This window comes from Gadus morhua, chromosome 11 (assembly GCF_902167405.1).
Source record: "Gadus morhua chromosome 11, gadMor3.0, whole genome shotgun sequence".
Classification (NCBI taxonomy): domain Eukaryota; kingdom Metazoa; phylum Chordata; class Actinopteri; order Gadiformes; family Gadidae; genus Gadus; species Gadus morhua.
The window spans coordinates 25,831,415-25,858,442 of NC_044058.1; the positions used below are offsets into that span (position 1 = coordinate 25,831,415).

A 27,028-nucleotide genomic window follows, 5' to 3' on the forward strand; every position below is an offset into this window, starting at 1 on the left:
GCTTTTCCGTGCAGATAGACATATATATCCATGGGTGACTGGGTGTCGAGGGGGTGGTGTGAGTGGTGGTGGAGGTAGGCCCGAAGAGCCAGTGCCCTCCCTGGGCTAGGGGATTGCGTCCCATCAGCGGGTTTGCTTGGTGCACGCTTGCCACAGGCCTGTCACTCATCTGAGACACCGCAGCGCTCTGGGTCAGCGGGGTTAAGCAGCATCTGTCATCCAGGGGAACGCCATTGTACCAAGGGGGAGGGCAATGCTAGAGACCCCCCCCCCCCCCTCCACCACCACCCAACCTATCCCCAGTCCCTGTGGTCGCATGGACTCCAGGCTGATCCCTCCTCTCTCCCAGAACAACAGGAAAGACTCTACGGAGAATCTCTAGGGCCCAGGCTTGGCCCAACCTCGGAAGACGAGGAAGCCGGTCTGACATCACTGCCGGTCCAGAGCACACCCGAAATAACTGGCATAGAAGAAAAATCCCCCCCCCCCCCTATCCCCCCCGCCCACTTGGTTTAACCTGGTGCCCACAGGGAACGAGAGGTCACATAATGAGGGCTTTGACACAGTCAGCCCCTCCAATATGAATAACAAATATTTGTTCATCCACTTTATGTGCATAATAATGTCCTTTTTTATGTCGTACAAGTGACTGTGCTCTCGATACTGGTTTCGGTGTCAAGCGAGTTCCCAGTAGTCTAAGCTTGACAGCTGGGGGAGATTCTGTGGTAAAAAAAAAAAGCCCTTTTTGTCTTGAGCTCCCCTTCTTCTCGGAGATTCATTGCTTGTATTCGTCTGTTCCCTGGTTTATTTTAACGCTGCAGCCGTGACACGTCGCTCTGTCGTCTGCATAGGACGGACGCATGCCGGCTGTACAATGCTCCCGGAGCCGGCTCCAAACAGGAGGTGTGTGGGCGGAATGCCCATCTCCCCATTTAGAAACAGGGTTATTTGCCTGTTCTGGGGCAGATATGACTTGTTTCCTTGTCACGGGCACATGTGACAATTTCCCCACAAACAATAAAAGCCAGCGGATATCTCAGCGGGCAGCTGGCTGCTCTTCCTGCTCTTTCGCGGCCGTTGTGTTGTTGTGCAACACAGCTGACCCCTGCCAGCAGACACACAGACTTGGCCCGCGACTCGCTTTTAAAAAAGGGGAGATAATGTTATCTAATGTATATTGTATAGCCGCCGCCCCCCCACCACACACACACACACACACACACACACACACAAACCTCCCCTTTTACTCTTTGTCTCAGACCATCTTTCCCCCCAAACGTTCCATAAAACATTAATAGTATTTCCGTGGGCAGTCTTTTCTTTCTCGTATCGACTTTATATAGAAGACAACTATTTCAAAATTGTGAATGAGGAAGGTGGAGCCCTAGAGGCCGTTCAGTGAACAGGGTAGTAATAACGTTGAATGTAGGGATGGGAATAAGCAGACATCGGGATACCACAGGGCCGTGGTTTTTGAGTGTCGATAAAATATGTACTTTGATTGCGTAAACATAAATACAGATAGATTTTTTTGTGCAATTTTTTATTTCGTGCTGTTTTAATGTTACGGTTTGATGATGAGGTTTGTGTTCTACAGGTCGGTGTCCGGCCTTGTTTTTTACTTTACCTGTCTGAAAAAAAACAGCACATAATTGATAAGTTCACCATTAGCCAATGCTCTGAAGCACTGCACCGTTCATTTGCACCCAAGGAAACATGGATGTTTTTGGCAGGCCTTTTTTTTTATTCATCACGTGAATTGATTTTCCACATACCTAATAAATGTGTTATCCTTAATGCATGATATAAAGTGACATTCAGGGTTACCTCCAATCCATCAGAAAGACCACAGGCTAAAGGGAGTGAGGGAGAAGGCGGTTTATAGGTGGATTCACCAGAAGGAAAGTGGGACACAGACGAGGAAGCAGGGCCAGAACATGAGCACATTTATTAGTCTGAAGGAAAAATGGGGATTTAAAGGCCAGTTAATTTTTTCCTTTTTGGAAAACTTCAATACGCAAAAGTATGCATGTGGCAGATGAGGCATGATCTTGAAAGGGTTTTGAGGTGAAATTTATTTGATATTAAGATACAATGTGTAGACTTTTATGGCACAAAAGAATCTACAAAATAAAAGAAAAAAGGCACAACATATTGTACATTCACTACTATGTCCCCTGAATATTCAAAAGAAATGATCAGAAATATTTTTAAAAGCAAGATTTCTTTTTGATATAAATTTAAGTTTTAAGATTAACTCATGATCAAACTAGCTTTTTTGTCCTTTCGATACGAAGACTCCCTCCCTAAATCACTGCCTTGAGACAGATAGTGGAACCATTGTTTTGGCGGTGGTTTTCTGGCGGGTTTGGATTCCACAGATAGCAGGCGTTGAGGGTTTGCTAAAGAGACTTTGAGCACACTCCGGACTAAAATCGTTCACAAGGCGTCGGTCTTTCAGACTACATGATATCTCCATACAGTTGAGGATTGATGGGTTCGTGTTTGCTCTCCCATGCATTTCTTTACAGGCTTAATCAAGACCACCTTCCATACCTCATCCCAGCCTATTGCCATCTTGCCCAAAACACAAACAGACATGCAGTACGACACCTACCCTCCCTCGGACTACATGTGGATACCCAGCACTGAGGTGAAATGCACGACCATCCTCCGAGAGCCGTCGCTTTCCTTTGAGGCATGCAATCCGAGTCATGGAGTACAGAGGAAGTGATTTAAAAAAAGAAAATAACAGCAGCAAAATGAACCTTTTAGATTTCATGAAGAGGAACACCTGGGATAATGAGCCGACATGGCAAGCCCGTTTAGGAGATGCAAGCTTGAATGCATGCGGTTGAACGCCCGGGTATAGATGCAGTTCTCAAACCTACACAGTAAGAGCAACCAACTCACTTCATGGCTGGCCCCAGTCACCCCCTTCCCCCCCTCCCCCCCCCCCCCACACACACACACACACAAACATCAGCAATTAAAAGACGACATTAACTCGGATTAGCAAACAAAACTCGACACACAAGGCGACAATGATCTTCCCCGCCCCTCGACAACAAAATCCTACACACAATCACTTTCATTCCTATTCGACGGCTCTCTCTCTCTCGTCTATGAACGTCACACCCACGCGTGCTAACCGTTAGAGGGCTGTAGCGCCCCGACCGGGGAGAGAGGGAGAAGAGGTAGCAGGGGCCATGGAGGTAATGCTGCAGGGTACGGGAGGTGGGTCATAGAGGGGTAAGGAAGGCAGGAATGTGTTGTGCTGCTGGTGATGTAGACTGCTGTAGGGGAGTGGGGAGGGGAGGGGGGGAGGGGGGGGGGGGAGTGTTGTAAACAGACCGAGCATTAGAGACGCACACACACACACACACACACACACACACACACACACACACACACACACACACACACACACACACACACACACACACACACACACACACACACACACACACACACACACACACACACACACGAGTGGCCGTGAGGAAGTGGGGTTGTTTTCCTGGCGGGCTCCTGCCCTCAGTGGCACCCCGGAGAACCAGTGTAGTAAGGCAGGCCTCCAGGGGGCACTGGGAGAGGAGTGCCGAACAGAGGAGGGTGCTGGCTGGTGGTGACAACAAAAAAGAAAAAAGTGGCTGGGCGTAGCACCATCTGTGGCTGTTTTTCTGGATGCTCGTTTCCCCCCAGGGAGATCCGCGAGGAAAGAGGGGGGGGGGGGGGGTTTAGGTATATCTGCGAGTATGTGCGGAGAATCTGTGTGTGTTTGTTTTGCGGTGAGGGGCCAATCATGGAGAGAGCTGCGAGCACTTTTGAGAAGATCCATCCGTCAGCTGAACAAGCCTGCAGAGATTTGCCCAGAGTGAGCTTTAAGGAAGGATCAGTCATCCTTGTGGCCGTGCATGAATTCACTTGCGTTTGTGCTTGTGTCTATGCGTGTGTCTAGCGTGTGTTTCTGTGTGTCATGTTGGATCTTTTTTGCTCGGGAGAGAAAGCGAATACCTGTGCGGACACGATTGTCAGTGTAAAAGAAATGCAAAGCTTTGGGAAACCGGGTTGGACTGGTAGGTTAACAGGCATTAGTAATCTCTTAACGAAGGCCAAGGCAGGAAAATACATGATTAGGATGGAGCAGTCAGACCGATGCTTGGAAATACAGATCACTGTGCTACAGAGCAGCTCTAACACGGGTGAAGTGACAACGATGGATGGGATGGCAGGAAGGCGTCTGTCTTATGAGGAATGTTTTGGAGACAAAAAGTGGCCACAAACTTGGGGTGAGTAGGAGGAGGAGGGTGGGACAAATGGGGTGCAACCGACTACAGAGAAAGTGATTCCCCTGAGCAGAACAGAAAGGTGGGTCGAACACCTGCCGCTGTGGAATCAAAGCAGAGTAAAACGCTGAGAAGGTGCCACTCTTCACCTCTCTCCCCACCGACGCCGAGGCCTCGCCAACGACGAGGCGCCGAGGGCAGACCCTCCTCGGTCCAAAAGATCAAAATTAACCGGAGCCTTATCAGCTAAGATCGTGTCACTTTTTTCTAGAAATCAATTCCCCAGTGGATAGAAATGTCTATGATTGGGTGCAAGTCAGGGACCTGCTCCCCAGACCCCCCCCTCCTCGGCAGCCTGAATCAGTCAAGGTGAAGGGGTCCCCCTGGGGGGGGGCTGGGGGGAGAACCTCTTCGCAGTCTTCATCACTGTTGGCCTTATGGTCGTCCGTTAATAAAAATCCGTGGGGTCCGTTCACTCGGCGGCAGCGCAGGTTCCTCGAACGTCCCCCTGTTTGCGGAGCTGTGTGGCGGGGAGAGAGGGGAGAGACAGAGACACACGTGAGACATACTTTCCTCCTAACTCCCGGAGACTAACAAGTGGGGACAGGTCCCGGGGATTGCATGCGTGCACAAGTGAAGTTCTGCCGGAACGGCCGCTAAATACTGTGAAGGTGGAGCGCTTTGGGTACGTTAACAGGTAGAACGCCGTTATTCTCCACCGCCGTCGAAAGATGATTCTTATTTCCACCCCCCCCCCCCCCCCCCCCGAGATAAATCAAATACATTTTTTAGAGGTTATTTTTCCGACCAATAGTCGCTAAAACTGCTCTCGTCTCGGACCTTGTTTGCCTTGCGTTAGATAAAAGCATCGCTTTCAGATTCTCCCACCCCCAAGGCTGATGGCTCGAGAAAGTCAATTAGTGGTTCAATCTGATAGCCGAACACCTTAAATGGGACGGTTCAACTGTGGCCCTAAACAAAGGAGCAGACAGGTCTGATGAAGCGGAGGGAGGATTTATCCCACCACTTCTCCATCCTGTCTGCCCGGGCCTCCCACCAGCCCCGTTCCTCAATCACAGCACAGCCCGCCTTTCTACTGCAGAATTCCATTTGTATGTTAATGAGAGCCATCTTGAAGACCCGCCTGCCCAACACACACACACACACACACACACACACAGAGTTGTCCACCAGCTCATCAACGTGAGAACATCAGCACACCTCCAGGCTGCCCGTGCATTGGTTCCATGACCTGGTGTTCCCACTCACCCAGTGAAGGTTCACCACGGCTTCTTCAACCGCCCAGCCGACCGACCGACCGACCTAGCTCCGGGCCGTTTAAGACACTGAGACTAAAGCTTACCTTAAGTGTGGGCACAGTGCGGATCCTACGTAATGGGGCCTGTTCTGGTGGCTTTAGATGTAACCAGGGCCCTACTTGCTACAGCGACCCTGGCTGACCCTGGAGCCTAGGGGTAAGCGCCCCGGCCTTCGCCCCCTAATCACAGCCTTCTTTGAAGGCACCTGCCTGTTGACTAACTCAGGCGGGAGGGGGGGGGGGGAATGGCTAACACATGGCTGAGCAACCTGTGAGAGTGTGGGGGCGGGGTTGGGGTCCAGGAACAAGGCACTGGTAGACGACCAGGAATGTTTGAGCTGGGCTGGCCTGGCCTGACTCTTTGTTCTCCTTATAAGGACAAAATATCTAAAAACTGCAATTTGATGAGGAGCTGATGGTGGGGCCAGGATATTAAAGCCTTATTCAGAATGACTTCAGCAAGTCCAAAAATAAACATATTGTTCCCGCTCTGACTCGCACTACCTATTGTGATTCCTAGAGACGGGTACAATGCCCAGGTAGGCATCTTTTGTGAGTCATCGTCTCCCTGCACTTCGATATAGAAGGAGCTATGGCGTCAGAGTGAAAGTGCATACAAACACGATGGACCAATCAAACAGCCTATGACACCGCTGTTGAGTGAAGACGGTGGTAAGTGGAAACCGCCCGGGGGGAGGGGGTGAAGACAAGCCTCGACGTGCCTACAGAAGGAGGAGACCCCCTATACGTGCTTGACAGGCTAGTGGCCTCCAGCGGGGTAAGACTTACACAATGCAAGCCACAGAGCCTACAGTCTGGCCTGGCTACTCTGCTGCAGCCTTCGTGCCCCGTACAGAGCCCTTCTTACGAATCTAGACAGGAATCAGAGAGGACAAACCCGTAGGAGCAGCGGACCAAACGGGCATCTCGGCGACGAAGGGATCATTTTGCACATCTACAGAAGCTTGAGTTTTAACAGATGAGGGGGAGGCCTTTTGTTTCTGGAGAAGTGCAAGACAAAGTGCAAGTGGCGCCCGTTCTCTAAAGGGCATGGCACATGCCCCACCCCCAATTTCTTATCCGCTTGTGCGAAAGTAATCGTAGTATCATGAGCAGTTAAACCTCCAGCTTTCACTTCCCCCTTATCATAAACACAAGATTAATTTATTTGCATAGTATGATAATATCTGTTAAATATCAATGGGGGCATTATGTTGAATATACAAATGTCATAAAGATACGCCCGTAGACATTGTTTAAATATTTAGCCATGTACTCTCGTGTCGATTTTCTTTAGCACTGCAGAATTATGCCGAATGACTTTCCAGTTATGTAAATCCGAGACATAAAGTTGTCCTAGTTTGATTTAAGGTGTCACCTACACTTGCAGGGAAGCTAGAGTGACACATAATCACAATTTAAACGCTGTGACATGCACCCAGCTCGTTAACATCCAAGAAGCACCCTGTAGAATCTTATAGTGTCAAAGGAGCACATTCAGACAGTGGAGCTACAGCAGGTTAAAATAGTGAAATGGTGTCATTCGAACCTATTCAGGCATGAATGCAAATGCTAGGGATGTACTGAAATGAAAATTTTTGGCCGAAACCGAAAATACTGAAACAGTTGGCCGAAAGCCACAACCCAATACCGAATGTGGCTTTTGCTGTTTTTCATTCATTCATTTTAACAGGTGCGCTCGGCTCCTTTTCTATCTCTGTGTATTGTCATTTAGTTGTTTACAAACTTACGTGCGGCTCTTTTATAATCGCTCTTTTGATGAAGCGCACCTGGCTCATTCCACACTGGTTGCTTTTTTTTTCCTCACATCATCAAAACTATAAATGTTCTGCATTTATTTTTCGGCCTTTTTAGTCCTTCGGCCGAAACCGAAAATTATGTTTTGGGCCATTTTCGGCCGAACATTTTTGGTGCATCCCCTAGCAAATACATCAGTGTGTTTCGATTTGAGTCTTCTCTATGGTGCTGTTCCTGCGTTCCTACACCAATCCTCACCAATTAACCAGACGAGACACCGGAATAAAAATAAATAAGAACTGTCCGCTGCGTTAATATCTCTGTGATGGCTTCACCGAGCCAAGCCGACGCAGATGGGATGAGCGAGGCTTCATAAGGCCTTCTGTGCACCTGGGGTCGGTGGCAGTTTGAGGTTCATGAAGGCGGCGGTTTACAAGCAACACAAACCTCCTCCAGCTCCTTCTGCGTCTCCGCCTCCATCCGCCGGATGTCCTCCATGGTCAGCTCCACCCACTTGTCAATCCAGCAGAAGAGCTGGCGGTGGAAGTTTGTAAAGATCCTCTTCTCTTGCTGGAAGAACGGGGAAAGCAGACGCGTGAGAGTCCCTCTGCCCAGACGTCATTCGGCGCCACACATTAAAAACAGCTTGAGACACAAATGGAGCCTCGTTGGGTAGAGCTAGGTAATGATGCCAGAAACTAAATGACTTGAACGCCTTCAGAATCATGCAGTTAGTATTGGGATAGGATTTAGTTTCACTTTGTCGACGCACACGGAGACATTGAGAAATTGTCAGCAGTTAAAAGGGCCGGAATATGCTAAATCAAATGCACAGAGTTCACTGGATCGCAGCCTCCGATAACACGAAAAGACGCATATAAAATAAGATATTAAAATTAATATTAACAACACCGACGATAATAATCACATATCAACCCCACAAACCTTGTGAATGAAATTCTCCATCTTGGTCTGCATGCCCCACCACTTGAACTTGACTGTGACCAGTTTGTAGGCACACATCTTTGGGCAGTCATTCTTATTGTCCAGCTCATTCTGTCGGCAAAGCAAGAGCGAAACAAACAGCAGAGTTATGCTTCCTCCGTCTCCAAAATAGCACACACACAAATATGCCCAAACGCGAAAAGTTAAGGGAAACTTTCGGAAGTGCGGAAACACACCCGAGTAAAAAACGATTTCATACTAATCGCTGTATGCAAATACGAAATGACATCAATTCCTAATGCTCTGGGTATGTAGCCTGCTGAAATAATTATCAATGACGCCATGCGGCGCACTGATAAAAGTCCCCCTAATCTACGACACACTTTCTAAACCCATCTTTCCCTCGCACCCTCTTCCTCCAGCTCTTCACAAGGAGACAGAGTGTGTGTGTGTGTGCGCGTGCGGGTGAGTAGGGAGCAGAGCAAAGTGGATAAACTCCAGATGAAGGCACCATTTCCCTGCCTGGGCCCCGACAGCGACACCGCTCCCGACAGACGAGCCTTTGTGGCCGTCAAACGCCAGATAAAACGGCGCTCGCCCGGCGATAAAGGCGTCGCCGTTGCGCAAAGCGGGTTACATTATTAACACCTAGGACCTGCTTGTGACACACACACACACACACACACACACACACACACACACACACACACACACACACACACACACACACACACACACACACACACACACACACACACACACACACACACACACACACACACACACACGTTTAATTAATCACTTCTTTCTGGCTCGGCATTCTAGGAGAAAATACACAGCTGCCTCAATCGACCCCCCCCCACAGTCACCCATACCGCCTACCACACGAGTGTTTGATGCTGCGATCACGGAGTCAAGCGATAGGGGTGGGGGGGGGTGGGGGGCAGTGGTAGGGAGGGGTTTGGAGCAACATTTCTACATTTGTGGTGGATTTAGAAAAGTTTGGATCTCAAAAAAAAAAAACATTAAAAAAAAAACGAGAACTCGACATAAAAATGATTCCACATCAAAACGTTAACGGTGACATTTCTCTTCTCCCCCTCGCCGCGCCCCACTCAAAGCTGCAGTTTTCAGAAATACAAAGGCTACCGATATGCAACCATGTGTGCATGCAGAGATAGACAAGAGTTCCGCCGTGGCTCCCAGAGGCGGGGAGAAATTGCGCCTCTGTTCTCACTGAACTCATTTCCCCTTCTTGGAAAAATAAAAAAAATAGAAGTAAAAAGGTGCTTGTCCGCAGCGAATGGGAAAAGTGATCCAATTAAAAATCACACAAAAAGTTGTGCGCCTCTTATTTAGAGTTCTTAAACGCCGTTTGGCTGCCTGGGTTCCACGGGAGCGTTTGAGGCGGTGGAAAGTTTTCCATGATAAAGTCCGGAGAGGCACCGCTACAAAATGGAAACTCTGCTGAATCACACGGGGGTCGGTGCACGTTAGCACGGTGCCACGGCTGGCCAACACACGGTGGACAAACATACGGACGTCTGCCACCACAACGCTTTAGTTTCTCTACAAGCCCTCAAGTCAAAAGCGCTACTGTGTAGAATTGAGAACCAGTGACAGCCACATGTCCCCGAAGCACACACACAAACAGACAAACAGACACACACACACACACACACACACACACACACACACACACACACACACACACACACACACACACACACACACACACACACACACACACACACACACACACACACACACACACACACCTGCCAGTTGGGTCCGAGGGGTCCTCTGGCAGTCTTGACTGACTGGAACATGGCGGGATCCTCATCCGCCTTGTAGTCCTGCACAGAGAAAGAGAGAAGCATTCAGGACATAGACATGGAAACAGCCACGAGAACACCACCCTAGAGCCACAGTGTGTATGAGTCAAAGCCACCGGGGCTGGACTGGAGGCATCTCGGACCCGGGGCCCAGGCTCTGACTGGGAGATGGAGGGGAACTCAACACACAGCGGTTCTAGAGAGCATGAGGGAAAGCAGCAGAAGACAACGTCTTGCAGCCACACACAGCTGCAGCAGAACACCTATCTTGCAATATAGCCAAACAACATAGTTTGATTTTCACAGGGAGGGCTAAAACGCAACCCTGGTTCAACAGTGTTAAGGATATTTTTAAAAAAGGAAAATATGCCAAAAAACACAGACACATAGAAATATGACCTACACAAACATCGACTGTGTGTTGGACTTGGACACATTCAGACGTGCGCATTCTTAAACTTTCTTTGTTTGAGACCCAGTTTCTTTTGAAAGGGCTCACAGAGAAGACTTCACACGACTGACAGGTAAAAAATAAAAGTTAAAAACACACCACCAAAAACAAAAATAAATAAAAAGGTTCTGAAATTAGCTTCGGCTCCAACGGCCCAGCGACCCTTAATAAATCATGACCCGCCTGCAGGCGAAAACTACTTTTCAGGGTCGACACGGGGGCCAAGAGTGGAAGAGGACACACACACACACACACACACACACACAAAATGTAATTTGGATGCTCTGATGTTGAGAGCTCCATCACTATAACAATACACTTGCTGCACTAATGAGGTCTGTGAATCGATGTGCCGCGCTAGCCGAGAAGAGCTCGCCGTTCAAGGAGGACGCGGCGCGAGAGGGCGGGCGCAGGAGAGCGGCCAGAAGGAGAGAGAGAGATGAGTGTGTTTGTCTAGTTCCGGCGTATGCCTCGCGCTGTGAGCCTTAATTACACTAACAAACTCATCTATGCTGGCGGCGCGCTCCGGGCCCCGCAGCCATGCCTCAGGCAGGGTGCTGATAGGGCCCTCAGACACAACAGACTGCTCCAGCAAGGCAAACACGTCCGCCTCGTTAACCACACACACACACACACACACACACACACACACACACACACACACACACACACGAGAGGGATGTTGCTCAGGCAAATATCAGCAAGCACACGCACGCCGGCGTTGCTGCTCAGGCAAATAACTGCCAACACACACACACACGTAGGAGTGTGCTTACCCACACGCAAACGGCTGAAATGAGGCAATGCCTCGTCAGACACTGGCAACAGTGTGTAACATTTTTAACATCGGCGTAAGGAGGATGAACACGAGTCTGTGCATGTTTTATTTGGGAAGAGGTGAATGATGAGATACACCGGCTAAAGAGTTGACCGTACGGTAGACCGATGTTTAGGCTTCGGGAGATTGTTCAGTCCCATGAAGACTTTAGCCACAAGTACCTGCTACAGCTCATCACATTGAAAGCTCTACTCTGGTGGAGCACAACAAATATCCATTTCATCCATCACTATACTTTCGTCATGCTTAATAAACACCCAAGTAACAGGAACACGTTGACTGAGAAATGAATTGCACTGCGAGAGAGGAAATGTAGTGGTTATGGGGTTTGTCTCTCAACCGAGAGATGGCATTCAACCAAAATGTCTGCATATTACCTGCAGACATCCTTGAGAAAAGAAGCCTCAAGATTTGTTGACACACATCTAAAAACAAGTCACTACTTATGTTGCTTTTGAGAAGCACCTTGCTAATTAATGCTTCCGTCAGGAGTCTAGATTAATGATAATTTACTTTGATAACAAGCAATCAACATTTGCGCAACTTCTATTTCCCTGTAGATCTGCAGTAGGGAAAGTGGAGGGGCCCATTTCCCCATGAATGACTCTCTTAACTGTTTCCTTATACACCATGACATGCACAACAAGTCATCGGTTACTGAATCAAAAAGGGTTTGGTTAGGCACGCAATGAACAAGCATGTCCACACGGGGATGCCAGAGAGAGAGATTGCCATGAAGCATCAGAGGTTCAACCTACACTGGAATCCACTTGACTGTTGTCTGCGATGTCAATGGGCACCACGTCCACGGTCTTCCACGTGGCTTCATCCAGTTTGTGCACCTGCAACGCAACAACCAACACATTCTTATTAGGAGGACAGTACGGGTGGGCGTCCCAGTTGTATGGTACGCCCACCCGTACGAGTCGTAAGGTGTAAATCTCCCAGCTGTCTTGCGGCATTTCACAGAGGCACGCCCCGTTTTGGTCATTCCCCCTCGGAATTCTGAGAGTATACAGAGTTCAATGGCTGCACCCATAAAAAAAAATATTTTCTTTGTATTTGTACCACATTGGTCATTTTAAGGTAGATTTGAAATGTTCTTAGACACATTGCTACTTAATTCCGGTCACCAATTTATGCATTGCACGGTCTTGCTGTGCGTGCAATACAATCTAAAGTCGTGTTGTTTGTTTTCGGGCTGGTTTGCTAAAGATGCTAATGTAACTATCGTATATGATATAACAATAACAATGACTAGCCAATGAGAAATGGGAACGCTACAAGTGCTGCAAGCCAGGAAATGATGTCACGTTCTCGCTAGAGCAGGACGGGCGAACCGGTGTCCCATACAAAAGGATCGCAGCGCAAGCACCGGTCGGACTGCTCCATGTGGAAGAGCTCGGCAGGAGGACTCACGTTTTCTAGCAATCCAGTGTCTGGTTTGTGCCACGTCTCGATCTTGATGTAGAAGTCGTCTTTCATGTACTCGTTCTGAAATGCACATCAAAACATTGACCTTTACCATTTCTGGTCATGGAATGCGATGCTGATAAGGACCGGTTTTCCTTTTTCCACTGGTGAATATGTGCGGCGCGTGCATTAATCTACTCACCGTCACAACTGGAGGAACACCACACATGAGAGAAGAGGGGGACAAAGAGAGACAAATATGAGACATTTAAAACACATACGATACAATAAACAAGTCATTCTACACTATACACAAAGCATTCTACACAACACAAGGCATAAGGTCAAGGACATCGGGGTAAAGGACAGGAAAGGCCAGACTGAGCCAGGTTGAGGGATCTCACTCACTAGTTCGGCAGTAGGGATAGGCATTCCAGGCGGTCTCGTGAAAGACCAGGGAGCCCTCAGGGGCAAGCATCTGCAGGTATTTGGGGACTTTGCTGCAGTACGGGGAAGAGGGAAGGGACAGGAGGGAGAGGACACATCGTCACGCTTCGCCCACTGGTCTCATGCATGGTTTCAGTGTGGGGGTAAACGCTGGGGCCCACTTCACACACAGATACAACACTGCCACTATGTGGCCACACAGCGCCGTTACACCACCCGTGGGGCTCTGGGCTGTCATGTAGTTTGAGGGGTGAGGTCGACGGTGGCCCGCGTTACCTTGCTAGATGGTAGACCTTATGGGTGAACTGTCCCTTCTCCTCGTCCTTCTCGTAGGGCTCGTTCTTCAACACTTGAATGCCCTCGCCGCCGCCCGTCTCATTTTTACTGGCCTCGGCCACCGAGAACAGCTGGCCCACCTGATACTGGAACAGCGGAGAACACGTCGCCTCAGCAAACAAGCGCTTTGTCAAACATCCCTTATCAACTAGGGAGCGGTGGGAACCTGGTTCCGTTATTGGACTCTGTGAACTGAATGGTCTATGCTTCACAGATGTTCTGGTTTACACTAGCTGAATCAAGATAATTAGGAAAATGCACACAATAAGGAAAGCATTTTAGTGGTGCCCAGATTTTCTGTTTGATACAACAGTTTAACTGATTAAAGGCGCCGTTGTGTTGATCGCTTGGCATCTGGAAGCTTGAGACCTATACACATAACCATCACATCTGCAGAATCAGTGCAAATAAAATCAAGTTGTGGTACCGTGAAACTCTAGGTTCAGAGGCTTACATAAGTGAGAACATGAGTTGGCAAGGTCAAAAGTCTATTCTAGTTGACTGTTGGCTTGCGAGCCAGGCACACCACACCCTGAGTTTACAGGCAATATTTGCATCTTAAATTCAAAACAAGTAAACACATTGCAGGCCAATATCCTCTTCCAAACCATTTTTTTTTTTGTTTGGCTACACTTCTGTTGTGAAAAGGTTCAGAAGGATTCTTTGGAGGGAGTCTCCTTTCCACGATACGAGTGGGTTTCAATAAGTGGGGCTAATTGCAGGAACCTTACTATATAAGGCTAGAGCGGACAAGCCAGCATTTACCACAAACAAGGGAAACATCCACCCTAGCACTCAATCTTATTCTGAAAGGCTTATGTTAATGCTTTGAATCAGCAGCCCATTATAAGCTGCTTGTTAGCAAAGTCCTTACTAGTATCAGCGACAGGAGGGCCACGGAAAAATCAATTCAATACTAATCTTCTTTGCGAACATTGTGGGTTTCCGAGATACAGCCTAGGACAAATATTAAGACAAACATAAGAACTCACCTCTTCAACACTACAAGGTAAAACCACACGGCTGGAGGAAAAAACAGAAAAATAAAAAACATTAGAAAATGTACAAAGTTGCACCAATCACAATAAAACAATTCAAACGCCTTTTCTGAAAAACCACAAGCTTCTGTCAGGCATATTCAAGCTGAACTTGAATATGCCCATCAACGCATGACAGCTCTGCACAGAGCTCGTCACCGAAGAGGCATTCTGTGGTCAGACTTCCTGAGGAAAGAATTACTACCAGTACCCGTTTAGACGGTGCTGATTTCAGCTGAATGTGGCTTCTTCATCGTCACCGCACTCCAGGGCTAAATCAGGGCCTGAGAATGAGCAGGGCCTAGTGGTGTTTGAGGAGTGCCATGAGGAGAGCCAAGATGATACAAATGGTTGGCAGAACTATGTTCAAAGGTTTCCAAGAAGAGCTGTCCAAGTGATGTGTTCCACTTCCAGACTCAGCAATAACTAACCAAAGTGGCGTATTATAGGAGAAATTCTTCATTCTTAGAGAGGTTTACGGACACGTAAAGCATCAATATTGAAAACAGGGAATATTCCTGGAACAAAAACTAAAAAAAACAACAACAGAGGTCTCCATTATGGTGTCACAGCAACTACAAGGGATGTGCCAACAGGAAAATGACACCAGCTATCCTGGCTAAAAGGCTTGAATTTTAAAGGGTACAAACCCACAACACAGCTGGAATGATGAACAAAGTTTGAGGGGGGACAAGGTCACAGATGGTACAGTACTGAGCTTTTCTAATTTTACAAATAATTGCATTCTTCACCGTCGACAATTTAGTCCTGATATTGCCAGCAGCATATTGATACTGTGACATCAAATCATGAACCCCATTATGATGATTGGGCAATTGCATGGCATGATGTCTGCCTCGTCGTCATTGCATTTCACAGTCAAGAGCAAGTCATTAAGTAGACAACCAACTGACAGATTGTCCAATTCAGGTAAGGTTTCAACCATGACCAGCATCAGGTGTGACAGTAAACACTAATATTGCACATCATAACTGTATATTGATCTTTGTGTATTTGAATGATAACCAAGATTGCTGGTAGAACTCAACATTTTGGTTAAATTAGTTATTTTAATTTGGCTAATTGGGATACATTAAACGCTTTTTCAAGCCTCACAACATTAGGCCAAACAGCGAAACAAACAGTGGTGGTTGTATTGATTGTTTTTAATTGACTCACACCATGTTGTAATGACAGCTCGTGTTCAAAACACACCCTGCCTTTTGGTGGTCGGTACAGCCAACTGAAATACACACGCATAACAGCTCCCAACGGGGCAGTAGAAGACTCAGTTCTTGAAATCTAAGATTAAAAGATGAAAACAATAAAGAAAGCAACCTTCGTATGCGACAACAATGCACTTAATACGTGCATCAATGTAACATAACTAACGTTAGCAATGGAGCAAGATTTCGATTCTGGAGATAGAGACTTGAAATAAATGGAGACGAATATCTTTCAATCCTCAGCCCAGGGTTGTCCATTTACTCTGTGCGCTGCACTGACTGTGTTTCGTATCCCTATTTGAAACGATCGACTTGTTTTTAATGAACCTATCGGGTGAGCTAGCTAAAGTTAGTACCTATGCTAGCGTTAGCCACATAGCTAACAAACCCAAACGACCAGCAGAGACAGAAAGAACACAACAACACAGCTTCCCCTTAACCAAAAATAATCAAAACCGGGTTAACCCGAAGAAAACCCACGCACAATTCAATAATTAAAAAAAACTTCTTAATAAACGACTCCCATTTCCTTTCAATGTGTTCCCGTTAGTCGCACCGTTAGGTTAGCTTAGCAAGCTCGTTAGTTAGCACTCCCCGGGTGTCAGGCTACCAGCTCGGCGCGGACCCCCACACAGTGTCAACAAACGCTATCTCACGGTGTCATTGTCACAGGGAACACCCGAATTCCACCACAACCCAACAGGGGACCGCACCGCCGCTGTCACCCGGGACAAGCGGGGCTGTCAACGCCGGTAGGCCGGACCCAGACCCAGCTCTTGAGCAATCCCTCCCTTATCCTTCTTCCCCTCGTGTGTCATCCCCACATACAGGCAAATATAAAGTTTACACTCTTGTTTAAACATCGACAGAATAACTAAAGATGACATACATTCACTACTTGAATGAAATGCCCAGCCCTGCTTTAGATTCGATGTGAAACAATCTGTAGATATAACATTTTGCACTTACTATTCCTTGATGAGAACCATGGCAGCTTTTTCGGTTTAGGTCTACTGTGTACTCCCGCTGACGTCATGCGCCCTTATGAGCGGCTCATGCGCGCTGGCCAGTGTTGCCAGATTGGGCCAGATTTCCCAGCCCAATCTGGCAACACTGGCTGCAGCGCGCTGCAACCAGGAAATCTGGCCCAATCTGGCAATACTGGCGCTGGGCGCTCTGCGCTGTGATTGGCCGAGACCGAGGGGAAAGAGAGCCCTTCCGTGGTGCGCGGTGAGGCCTGACGTCACCAGCGCTGCCGCCCCTGTCCACCGGAATGATTCAACACAGCTCACTAGGATTTGTAACACAGATTATGTTGCAAATGTGTGATGATGCATAGAGTGTGTTATGTAATGCAATGATCGACAGAATCAGAATACGATAGACTGCTTTTTTTGTTTTTTGTTTTTAACACTGTGACTTTGTGTATATGTTGGGTGTGAGCTCATGTTGGTCATCTGTGAACTATATAGGATTCTAGGAAGATGTGTTGAAGTGGTGGGTGCATTTTCTTTGATCCATGCGTCCCCAATTAATACATGGCTGGTAAATCACATGAGGCCAATACTACAAGAAAGCAAACATGATTTCTTTTTTATTTAAACCATTTACTGATAAATGACAGATGGTTGTCATGGAAATTCCACGTTCAATCTAAAAAAAATCATGGGCTAAAAAGTCATACATGGTAATTAACATTGAATAGCAAGAGAATGCATGCTTCGGAGCAGACACTCAATTCACAAAGAAATCAGGCAAAATGCCTTTTTGATTTCAATAAAAAATATTAAATCTTTTTTTCACTCTTTCATCTTTACATGGTACAGATTTCTTCACTTTTTTAATAATATAAAACGTGTAATACTGATTGTGAAACACTGGAATTAATTTACAAAACATAATAATTATAATATTAATAACAATAACAAACAATAACCATAACCATAATAGTTCAAAACAAAACCAAAACAGAATGAAGTAAAACAGTTAAGAGCTGCTGCATCTTGGCCCATACAGACAGCAAGGTTTTTGGAGGATTGGCATTTACATCTACCTGACACACAGTTACACACAAACACAGTATCAGGTCGTTGAGTATTTCTCATTGCCATTTTACAGTGTTATGGGCACAATGACAAGACACATTCCAAAGCATACATGTGCCTCTGGGGATCACACTCATTGACCGACCAATCAAATGCTTTTTTTTTAAACTGCGGACCGAGTTGGGTAGACCGACAGCGGAGCCTCGAAATTCCTCCATCCTCCTCCACACTGTCGTAAATACCTTGTAAAAGTATAGGGCCATTTAAAGTGTCTCAGCATTTAGAGGAAGGGAAGAATCGGCCCGGTGACAGGAACTTGTACCCGTTGCCGGAAGGGAGTTGGATGGAGCGCGCACCAGGACTGCTGCTGGTGGAGATGGTGGGCGAGGGCGACACTTTCCGGTGTCCGTTGGACGAGTTCTTGCCGGCCCTGTCCAGCGACTGCAGCCCCAGCTCCCGCAGCTCCAGGCTGTCCTGGCCGTCGCTCGGGGAGCAGCGGCGCGGCGAGAGGTTGAGGAGGCTCAACACGTCTCTGTTGTTGGACCCCAGCACTCCCGGGGCCCCGTGCACGCCCTTCACGGGCCCCAGGTGGTGGTGGTGGTGGTGGTGGTGGTGTTGGTGGTGCTGCTGCTGCTGCTGCTGCTGATGATGCTGCTGCGCCGCCGCCGCGTTGGCCCAGAAGGTCTTGAGATTGTGGATGGCTTGGACCTTCTCGTCGATGACCCCCCTCCTGAGGCGGTCCAGGTCGGGGGCGGCGTCGTTGGTCGAGGTGGAGCAGGCCGAGCCGGTGGAGGAGTAGGACAGCGCGGGGGACGGGGCGCTGCCGGCCGGCGACTGGTGGCCCGAGCTGGGGGACACGTTGCTCGGGGAGCGGGAGATGTGGCCGCTGTACGGGGAGCTGGGGTACTTCAGCTTGAAGGCGGCGTGGCTGTCCAGGGAGGGCGAGGGGTGGCTGCCGTCCCGCTGGGAGGACTCGGAGGCCGCGGGGCTGTTGTACCCCGAGCTGATCTTCTGCAGGGAGGACGAGCGGGACGGGGGTTTGGGCCGCGGGGACGACTGCGCCCGGCCGCTCGCGCTGCTGCCGGGCCGGCTGAAGGCGCTGCTCTCCGACGAGCGGAAGGCGCTGCTCCGCGCCGAGGCGTTCCCCGCCGCGCCCGCCGCCTCCGCCCCGGCCCGCTGCAGGCTGCCCACCGCCCGCAGGTGGCTCTGGGTCTCCTCCAGGATCTTCTGGGCCAGCTCCTGGGGGTCCAGGGGGACGGTCTTCTCCTCCTGGGACTTGACCGTGCTGTCCGTCTCCGTGCTGGACTGGTCCGACTCGCCCGTGTCCGAGCTGCTCACCTTGCCCACCTTCTGGAAGGGCGAGTTGGGCCCGGGCGCCAGGCAGGTCTTCACGGGCGAGGTGGGCGTGCTGACGCTGCCCCTGGAGGACACGGACACGGCGTAGCCTCTCCCCGCGGCGGGGCCCGGCCCGCACGCCACCCCCCGCCCGCCGCGGTGGTGGTGGCGCTGGCCGTGCCCCGGGGGGAGGGGCAGGGAGTCGCACTGGCTCCCCAGGGGCTCGCTGCTGATGATGGAGAAGCCCTCGTACTCCTCCTCCTCGCCGCGCCCGGCGGCCCCCGCGGCGGTGGCGGCCCCGTGGGGGGACGAGCGGCTGCGTGGCACGTGGGGGTGTTTGTGGACGGCGTAGTGCGCCGCGACGCCGCCGCGCTGCCGGTGGCTCAGGAAGTCGCAGTCCGACTTGGAGGCGAAGCTCATGGTGGAGGCCACGGAGCTCAGGCTGTAGACGGAGATGGCGTCCGAGGCCAGATTGTCCAGGCACGGGGGGGAGAAGGGCAGGCTGGGGTAGCCCATGGGCAGGGGGTTGGAGACGGACTGGGCGGACGCCAGGGACTCCAGGGAAGAGGAGCTGTCCAGGCTCAGGCGCTTGGGCAGTTCTGTCGAGTCTTGAAAAGACAAAAAACAACAATGTGTCAGGGAGCCATAAAAGAACAGTCGTATACCAATATTTTATCATATTAACATGGCTTTGACATTTATCAGTATTTAATCGAAATAAATGCAAAATCTTACCAAAGAGTGCGAGCAGAGACTGGAGGGCAAAGTGCAAGGTGCGACGATTGGCTAGTTTGCCTGTTTTGAGCACCACCTCCTCCTGGCCCACCTCACACAGGTCGAAGCCTGCATGTTGAAGAATAACAAAGAGCATGACCTTTACGAAGCCCACAGGTTATTTCGGTGTGTGTGTGTGTGTGTGTGTGTGTGTGTGTGTGTGTGTGTGAGGGTATTAAGGCATCACTTTGCCACTGTTGCCACTGAAAACCACTTGTTTTTGGTGACAGTGAAGGCATTGACAGTGATTTGGCAGAATGGTTTGGGTTCACTCTAAATGTGACTTGTTAGCAGAGGGTGACTGACCCAGGGCGGCGAGGAACTCATGGCATCCTGGCAGCCTCCAGAGCTGAACGCTGATGGACACCTGAATGGGAAGCAAGGAGAAGTCCTGCTCCTTCTCCCCGGTCTGGAGCTGGACTAGCACCTGGTGAAGCTGGACACGGTAAAAAGGAGAGAGAGGAGATTAATGGGTGAATAACTAAATAAAATAAATACATAAAAATACTGAATATGAGGGATTTCGTGTAATGAACAATGGTTAGTTTATCTGTTAAACAAACTTGTGTTGAATGTCCTAGCCATTGTGTTGGCTTTTATATAGAGGTACAAAAGCGTGATCAAACGCACTGACGGACCCACCAACCCATCGTATTGGAGAAACAAAGGTACATTTAGACAGTGCACGGACGTTTGTCCTTTTGGTTGTTGCCTTGATTCAATGGTTCCTTATGGTGAACACAATAGGAGCAATGTGTAAGAGCAATGAGGCTTTGTAACAAATCTGTTCCCTGCTCGGCTGGTGAATGTACACGTGCCCTGAGCACACACTGTTTTGCCTGTTTTGTTGTGGGATTATATGACCCGGAACAGAGACACCTTTGTCAAACTTGATGTAACCCCTTTAGTAAGTGGAAACAGGGGCTTTGCCTCCGCCCCTCTGCAAGATTATAATGTTCCATTTTCTTTCTTTACATTAGCTTTTACATCACCCCTTCCCATGACCACCACTACGTTCCTCTGACCTGGAATTCACCAGGCTTGTGAATCTTACGTCAAAGCCCCCTTAATCCTAAAGACCACTGAGAAGCAAGAGAAGGAATACACAGAGACGCCTCAGAAGTGGACAATCTCTACAGCACCACGGCACGTAGCATACTACACACATTTACATCAGTGCATGATGAGCGACTGCATTGCAGTTTGCTAAGAGACGAAGCAAGGCGAATGAGCGTCGGTGGGGAGGAGTGGGATAGGGAGATGGAAGTGTAGGAAGCTGAAGACACACTTACCATTCCCACCATATTTTTAACAGCCTTTATATCGTGGGTTAGGGGAAGAGAGAATATAGAAACACAAAATTTGTTTTAATAGCATGCAGTTTTGAGTTTTGTTTCTGCCAAGGGTAAAAGGGTGCAACAGAGAAAGGAAAACAGCAACAAAGGAATGTCTTATACTATCTCTACCCTTACGTTGGACCACCTCGTCTTAAGTCACAAACTGAATCATGGCAGCACTCTCTGTTACGCAGTGATGCATAAACAAAGCATGTTCTTTTTTTGTGTGAGCCGTCAACAGCATCCAAAGCCAGCTCTTCAGTATCCGCGGTAAATCTTAGCATGTGATGACCGCAAGTTACACGAGAGAACAGAGGAAAATCACAACAGCGTCAGATTAATCCTCTGCAGTCACGCGGTATAGAGCAGGGGGGGATGAAGGCTTGCCTCCCCCGTGGGTGGGGGGGGGGGGAAGCTACCAGTTGGGATACATTGCAACCATTAACACTGTTTTAAAGGCGCCGTCAGCTGCCAGTGTGTCATGGTGTCTAACTCGTACTGACGCATCGGGGCAGGGCCGTGATATCCTGCCAGCGCTTTGTTCCTCTTTGAACCTTTTTCGCTCCAAAGGCTCGTCAACATTTCAGCAAAAAAAGCGGGAAAAAAGCAAAAGCGGCAAACATCGCTTTCATTACCCATTATCGCAAAATGTCAACGCCGTCAAAGACCTAAGTGAAGCGTGTTAATTTAATAAGCCGGTGCTGCGGATACATTATTATTATAGCGGTGAAACTTACGCGGTTGATGAGCTGTTCTCCGGCCTCCGAGGCGGTGATGAGTTTGCACAAAGCCTGGAGAGCAGGGGGGGGGAGACCTGAGGGATGAGGGATCAAAGAGAAACCTTTGTTAACCACACACTCACACACACACGCACACACACACGGACCAGTCATCACCCTGACTCAGGAGCACGAAAGGAAACAGGTGGCTGTTGTTCTAGTTTCGCTTCAAAGTGGTTTCTGTAGAGCTAGTTAGAAACAATTTCCAGCCATCGTGACAAGCAGACAAATCTATCTAACATAGTCATATATCCTGGATTATTCTGGAACAATCTGGATGTCGGCGTAGGCCTGATATAGCTGGTGGCTACAGTGTTTGCCTGTGTCTGTTAAGAGGCTGTGGGGGCTTCGTACCGAGCAGAGACTGCAGGGTGGTGCTGCACTGTTGGAGCCGGTCGCCGGGGTCGGCGGTGGGGAAGAAGACGGCGGCGGGGATCCCCGGGCCGGCCGAGTCCAGGCGGAAGCCCACGGCGGTGAGCAGGGCCTGCCAGCCCGGCACGCCGCACACCTTGTTCTCCACGCTCTGCTGGGACGTGTACATGGAGTTACGCTGGCCGTTCTGGATCCTCTGGAGGGACTTCTCCACCTGGACACGGACAGGAGAGAACACGACAGGTGTTGAGTGTGGTCGGGCTACTCATCATGGATCCGGCAGTCTTACTACTCTCACACACATACACACATAATGTTCATCCAGGTTTGAGCTTGTCTGTCGTCCGACTCTTAACAACTAGAGTCTGATTTGTGAGACTTGTCGACCACAGGTCAAACCTTCAAGATTTCAAAGTAAAAGTCCTCACATGGTATTGCTTGTCAAACCAAATCTGTTTACTCATGACCACAACCTTGAGAGTATGAACAATGTGTGGGATAAAGCAAAATAAATACGCTCTTCTGAAACCTGATCTGAATTTTCCAGCGTGTATCTGCATTGGACCCTTCTTTCTACCTGTGGTGTGTGTGTGTGTGTGTGTGTGTGTGTGTGTGTGTGTGTGTGTGTGTGTGTGTGTGTGTCCACTCACCAGGTGAAGCAACACTCGCAGTGCGTCCCGCGCTTGTTGAGGATACTGCAGGATATCGGCCAGAGCCTGGCCAATCAGCGACGAGGGGCTGTTCAGCTTCACGTCGTTACCGATCAGCATGTAGCCTGAGGAACACACACAGAGAGGACAATGGAAGACCAGCCTCTTTGACGGAGAGTGTACCATGTGTGTGCGAGGGGGGGGGGGGGGGGGGGGGGAGTCTCCTACCTGCCCAGTTGGACGGGTGCGAGTACTGCTTGCTGTTCTGGACGCTCTTCATGGCATCGGCCAGCGCGGCGCTGGCCTTTGTCCCGTTGAGCAGGGCGGTGTAGAAGGCGTGGACAAAGACCTTGGAGGCGGCCGTGGGCACGGGCCACAAGGACACCAGGACGCACTGCGCCCCCGCCGCCAGGAAGGCCCGGGTCAACCCCACCACGCCGTCGGCGGTCACCTTGCTGCTGGACTCCTGGTACGACCTGTACACACGCGCATGCACACGCACACCCACACACACACAGGCACGCAGGCACGTACACACACACACACACACATACACACACAGGCACGCAGGCACATACACACACACACACGCGTGCACACACGCATGCAGGTACACACACACACACACACACGTACATACACGCATGCAGGGACATATACACACACACATATGCACACACACACACATGCACACAAACACACACAAAAAAAGCAAATATTAGTGATGATTTCAGGTATGTCCGCCTGAAACAACACTTTCCCCCATAGTTGCAGACCCCCCCCTCCTTTCTTCCCCCCTGTCCGGCCAGCTTACCCGAGCACCACCAGCTTGACGGGCAGCCTCAGGTCCAGGATGTCGGCGGCGGTCAGCAGGAACTCCTGCAGCGGCGGGCTGTCGCAGAGGCTCTCCACGTCGCTGCCGTCGTCCTGCATGTGCAGCGACTCGGGGATGGTGTAGCTGCTCCCGAACGAACCCTTCCTCCCCCGGCCGCCGCTGCCCCGCCTCCCGCCGCCGCCGCCGCCCCTCCCCCCGGGCGTCCCCACTCCCCCCACGCCGCCCACGCCCGACGGCCCGCTCTCGGGGTTGGGGGTGAGCACCAGGGCGGCCAGCTTCCAGGAGATGTGGGTGGCGAAGTGGGCGCACTCGGCCTGGCCCAGGGCGCTCATCACCCGCTCCTTGGTGGCGGCGGCGCCGGCCAGCGGCTGGCAGCCCAGCAGCTCGGCCACCATCAGGGCCTCCTCCTCCGCCGAGGGCATGGGCCCCCACAGCCAGCGGTCCATCACGGGCGAGGGCAGCCGCGGGTTACCCACCACCGCCGCCATGGAGACGCCCCCGCACGGAGCGGCACCGGCCCGGCGAGGGTGAGTCTGCAGGAGGGGAGGGGGGGGGGAGAGAAACAGGAGTCAATACAACAGGTTCTGCTCAACTCCAGTAGAAAAACGGACAAATCCTTGAAAGGAGATTGGAGGCGAGACCTTGGAGCTGGCTCCGAGGCCGTGGATGGAGGGCACGGCGATGAGGCTGAAGCGCTCGTACAGGTACTCGTTGGAGGAGCTGCCCTTGAGCAAGGCGAAGGGGATGAGGTACAGCTCCCCCTCCAGCACCATCACCAGCTGCCGGTGTCGGCCGACCGGCCCGCTCGAGTGCATCAGACCCTGCGGAGGAAGACGACCTGGGTCAGCGCGCGCCGCACACCGCACACCGCAAAACAACTCATGGGGCCGGCTCAGATGGTTGACTTGTGATTTGAGGGTTTCGAGTTCGATCCCCGGTTCCTCCTAGCTAGAGTGTTCGAGGTGTCCCTCAGCATGGTTGACTCCGTCAGTGTGTGAATGTTTATATGAGGTGTTTCTATCAATCGCTTTGGATAAAAAGCGTCTGCTGAATGCCCCGAATGTGCGCGAATGAGTTGAACCACAACACAAACTGAATCTCTTATCCGTCTCTTTGTCTCCGTTACTAGTGACTTTGGCCCAATCCCATTTCTACCCCTTACCCCTCCCCCTTGTTTTGAAGGGGTAAGGGGAAGGGGGGAGGGGGAAGGGGCAGAAATGGGATTGGGCCTTTGGCTCACCCCTTCCATCGGTGCGATGAGCAGGTCGTAGAGGGCCCGCAGTGGGGGCTTGCCCAGGTTGCTGGAGCGCCGAGAGAGGGAGGAGGAGCCGTCCTTGGCGGGGGACATGGTGTTGCTGAACAGGCTGGTCATACTCTGGCAGCTCCTGGGAGTTTGCGTGACACACAGGAAGAAGAAGAAGAAGAAGAAGAAGAAGAGAGAAAGGAGGACGTTTTATGTTCTGTGCACCGCAAAATTCCTTCGTTCACGGCTCTATTTCTGGTGTTCTCATGTGCAAGAGTCGGGCTTGAGAGAGTTTGTTCTCTGTTGATATATTTGGAGACTGGCACATGCTGTTAAATTAAATGTAACTTAATTAACCTGTTAACCTGTCAATGTATGTATGTATGTATGTATGTATGTATGTATGTATGTATGTATGTATGTATGTATGTATGTATGTATGTATGTATGTATGTATGTATGTATGCATGCATGCACGTATGTACAGTATGTATGTATGTATGTATGTATGTATGTATGTATGTATGTATTACAACCCACAGTACAATCTCTTGTACTATCTCCACTATCTCTCTCTACATTTTTGACTTTACTACACTGCTGTACTATCAGTTTTGTTTTCAGTCCAATAAAACACATTGCAGATTAGCATCCTTCTACAGATATGGCCTTTTCCCTTGATCAGAGTTCACTCACTAATCTGCGCTACACAGCACTGCATGCTCTGACCGTGTGGATCTAAGCCTTGGGGACACGCTAGTGGTTGGCCAGACATTGGCAGCATGTGAATACGCCTGCATGTTAAACCACCAGGAAGCGTTCCCGCAGCTGGTAATGGGCTTTGCAGCAGTACTGACGGGCTATTGATGGGTTTTCCTGCATAGGATTGCATCAGATAAGGCCTTTTAGCCTATGGTTGTTTGTGTGTTACGATACTGTGACCAAGAAAGATGGCTCAAAACACTGGATCCTCTCTTCTCTCCCCCGTGCAGAAAGTCTCACACACTGAGAGAGAGAAAATGCTAAGAGCCTCTTTCAAAACAGCAGTAATGATCTTTCCAACAGCAGGCGATCTATGTAATATCAAGAGGATTCGCAGAGGGACACTCCCAGTTCTGACGCGAACATGAAATGTCATGATACAAACATCCACTAGATGGCAGTGTAGCACCGCGTCAACGCGTCCCGTGAAGGTTAGTCACACTACACGCTATCGACCTCAAATGATCGTCCCAGGATGTGCATAAGATGAGGGGGTTCTACTCAAATGGTCTCTGCCCCACTTATCACTGGTATCCCGACCAAAAAGTAGTCCAGGGCCACGACGTAGATCCTGATCATGAGAGAAATGGTTAAGTGACATCAAGGGCCTCCCCGGCAAACCAACTGCCACGCTTTTAAAGCATTCACCAAAAAAATCAATCACACTCTGATTAGCAGCCGACTACTAATGGAGATCCCGCTGTGTCACATGAATGACAACTTCCTGCCCGGGCGGCGGCGCGCGCCACGCTGAGAACAGCCCTCATTCGGCTGCGGGGTGAGAGGAGCTCTAGATACCGCAGACAGCAGAGCGGGCGTGTCAACGCCCTCCATCTGCTCCACCAGCCAGTAGGGCCGCAGGGCTCCGTCCTGGCCCACAGACTGCTCTCCAAGCCTGCTGCTGCCTGCCTTCAGGCCCCTGGCTCACCCCCAGTCACCAGCCCCCCGCCTCCTGGCCCAACAACTCTCTCTCTCTCTCTCTCTCTCTCTCTCTCTCTCTCTC

At 50.1% G+C, this 27,028-nt stretch overlaps 2 protein-coding genes across 5 annotated transcripts in view; both read right to left on the reverse strand.

Annotated features, from left to right (window-relative positions):
• Nucleotides 1-1,925: 1,925 nt before the first annotated feature.
• LOC115553538 (phosphatidylinositol transfer protein beta isoform) lies at nucleotides 1,926-16,961 on the reverse strand. Its single transcript, XM_030369875.1, has 11 exons — nucleotides 16,863-16,961; nucleotides 14,623-14,653; nucleotides 13,571-13,716; nucleotides 13,256-13,347; nucleotides 13,050-13,057; nucleotides 12,854-12,928; nucleotides 12,193-12,276; nucleotides 10,089-10,166; nucleotides 8,311-8,421; nucleotides 7,813-7,935; nucleotides 1,926-4,809 (listed from the first exon to the last, which is right to left on the reverse strand). Exons 1-11 carry the CDS (start codon nucleotides 16,880-16,882, stop codon nucleotides 4,762-4,764), a joined length of 816 nt encoding a protein of 271 aa, XP_030225735.1. The 5' UTR covers nucleotides 16,883-16,961; the 3' UTR covers nucleotides 1,926-4,761.
• Nucleotides 16,962-17,465: 504 nt separating this feature from the next.
• LOC115553530 (tetratricopeptide repeat protein 28) overlaps nucleotides 17,466-27,028 on the reverse strand; it is a 199,441-nt gene continuing 189,878 nt past the window's right edge. For 3 of the 4 annotated variants that reach the window (XM_030369863.1, XM_030369862.1, XM_030369866.1), the window contains 11 exons: nucleotides 25,261-25,405; nucleotides 24,662-24,841; nucleotides 24,000-24,553; nucleotides 23,414-23,661; nucleotides 23,186-23,310; nucleotides 22,518-22,749; nucleotides 22,122-22,198; nucleotides 21,340-21,363; nucleotides 20,354-20,483; nucleotides 20,009-20,116; nucleotides 17,466-19,881 (listed from right to left, as the gene is read on the reverse strand). In XM_030369863.1, the coding sequence (XP_030225723.1) occupies nucleotides 18,212-19,881; nucleotides 20,009-20,116; nucleotides 20,354-20,483; nucleotides 21,340-21,363; nucleotides 22,122-22,198; nucleotides 22,518-22,749; nucleotides 23,186-23,310; nucleotides 23,414-23,661; nucleotides 24,000-24,553; nucleotides 24,662-24,841; nucleotides 25,261-25,405 (3,493 nt within the window). In that variant the 3' untranslated portion in view covers nucleotides 17,466-18,211. The remainder of the gene's footprint in view (nucleotides 19,882-20,008; nucleotides 20,117-20,353; nucleotides 20,484-21,339; nucleotides 21,364-22,121; nucleotides 22,199-22,517; nucleotides 22,750-23,185; nucleotides 23,311-23,413; nucleotides 23,662-23,999; nucleotides 24,554-24,661; nucleotides 24,842-25,260; nucleotides 25,406-27,028) is intronic. The other variant, XM_030369864.1, reaches the window with a different exon arrangement.

Bases quoted from the DNA above. Each gene is read 5' to 3' on its own strand.
- LOC115553538 (XM_030369875.1), bottom strand. From the start codon at position 16,882: ATGGTTCTCATCAAGGAATA. The intron at 13,348-13,570 runs GTAACGCGGGCC...CCCGTACTGCAG, and splicing joins AAGGTCTACCATCTAGCAAG to CAAAGTCCCCAAATACCTGC. The intron at 12,277-12,853 runs GTGAGTCCTCCT...GTTGCGTTGCAG, and splicing joins ACACTGGATTGCTAGAAAAC to GTGCACAAACTGGATGAAGC.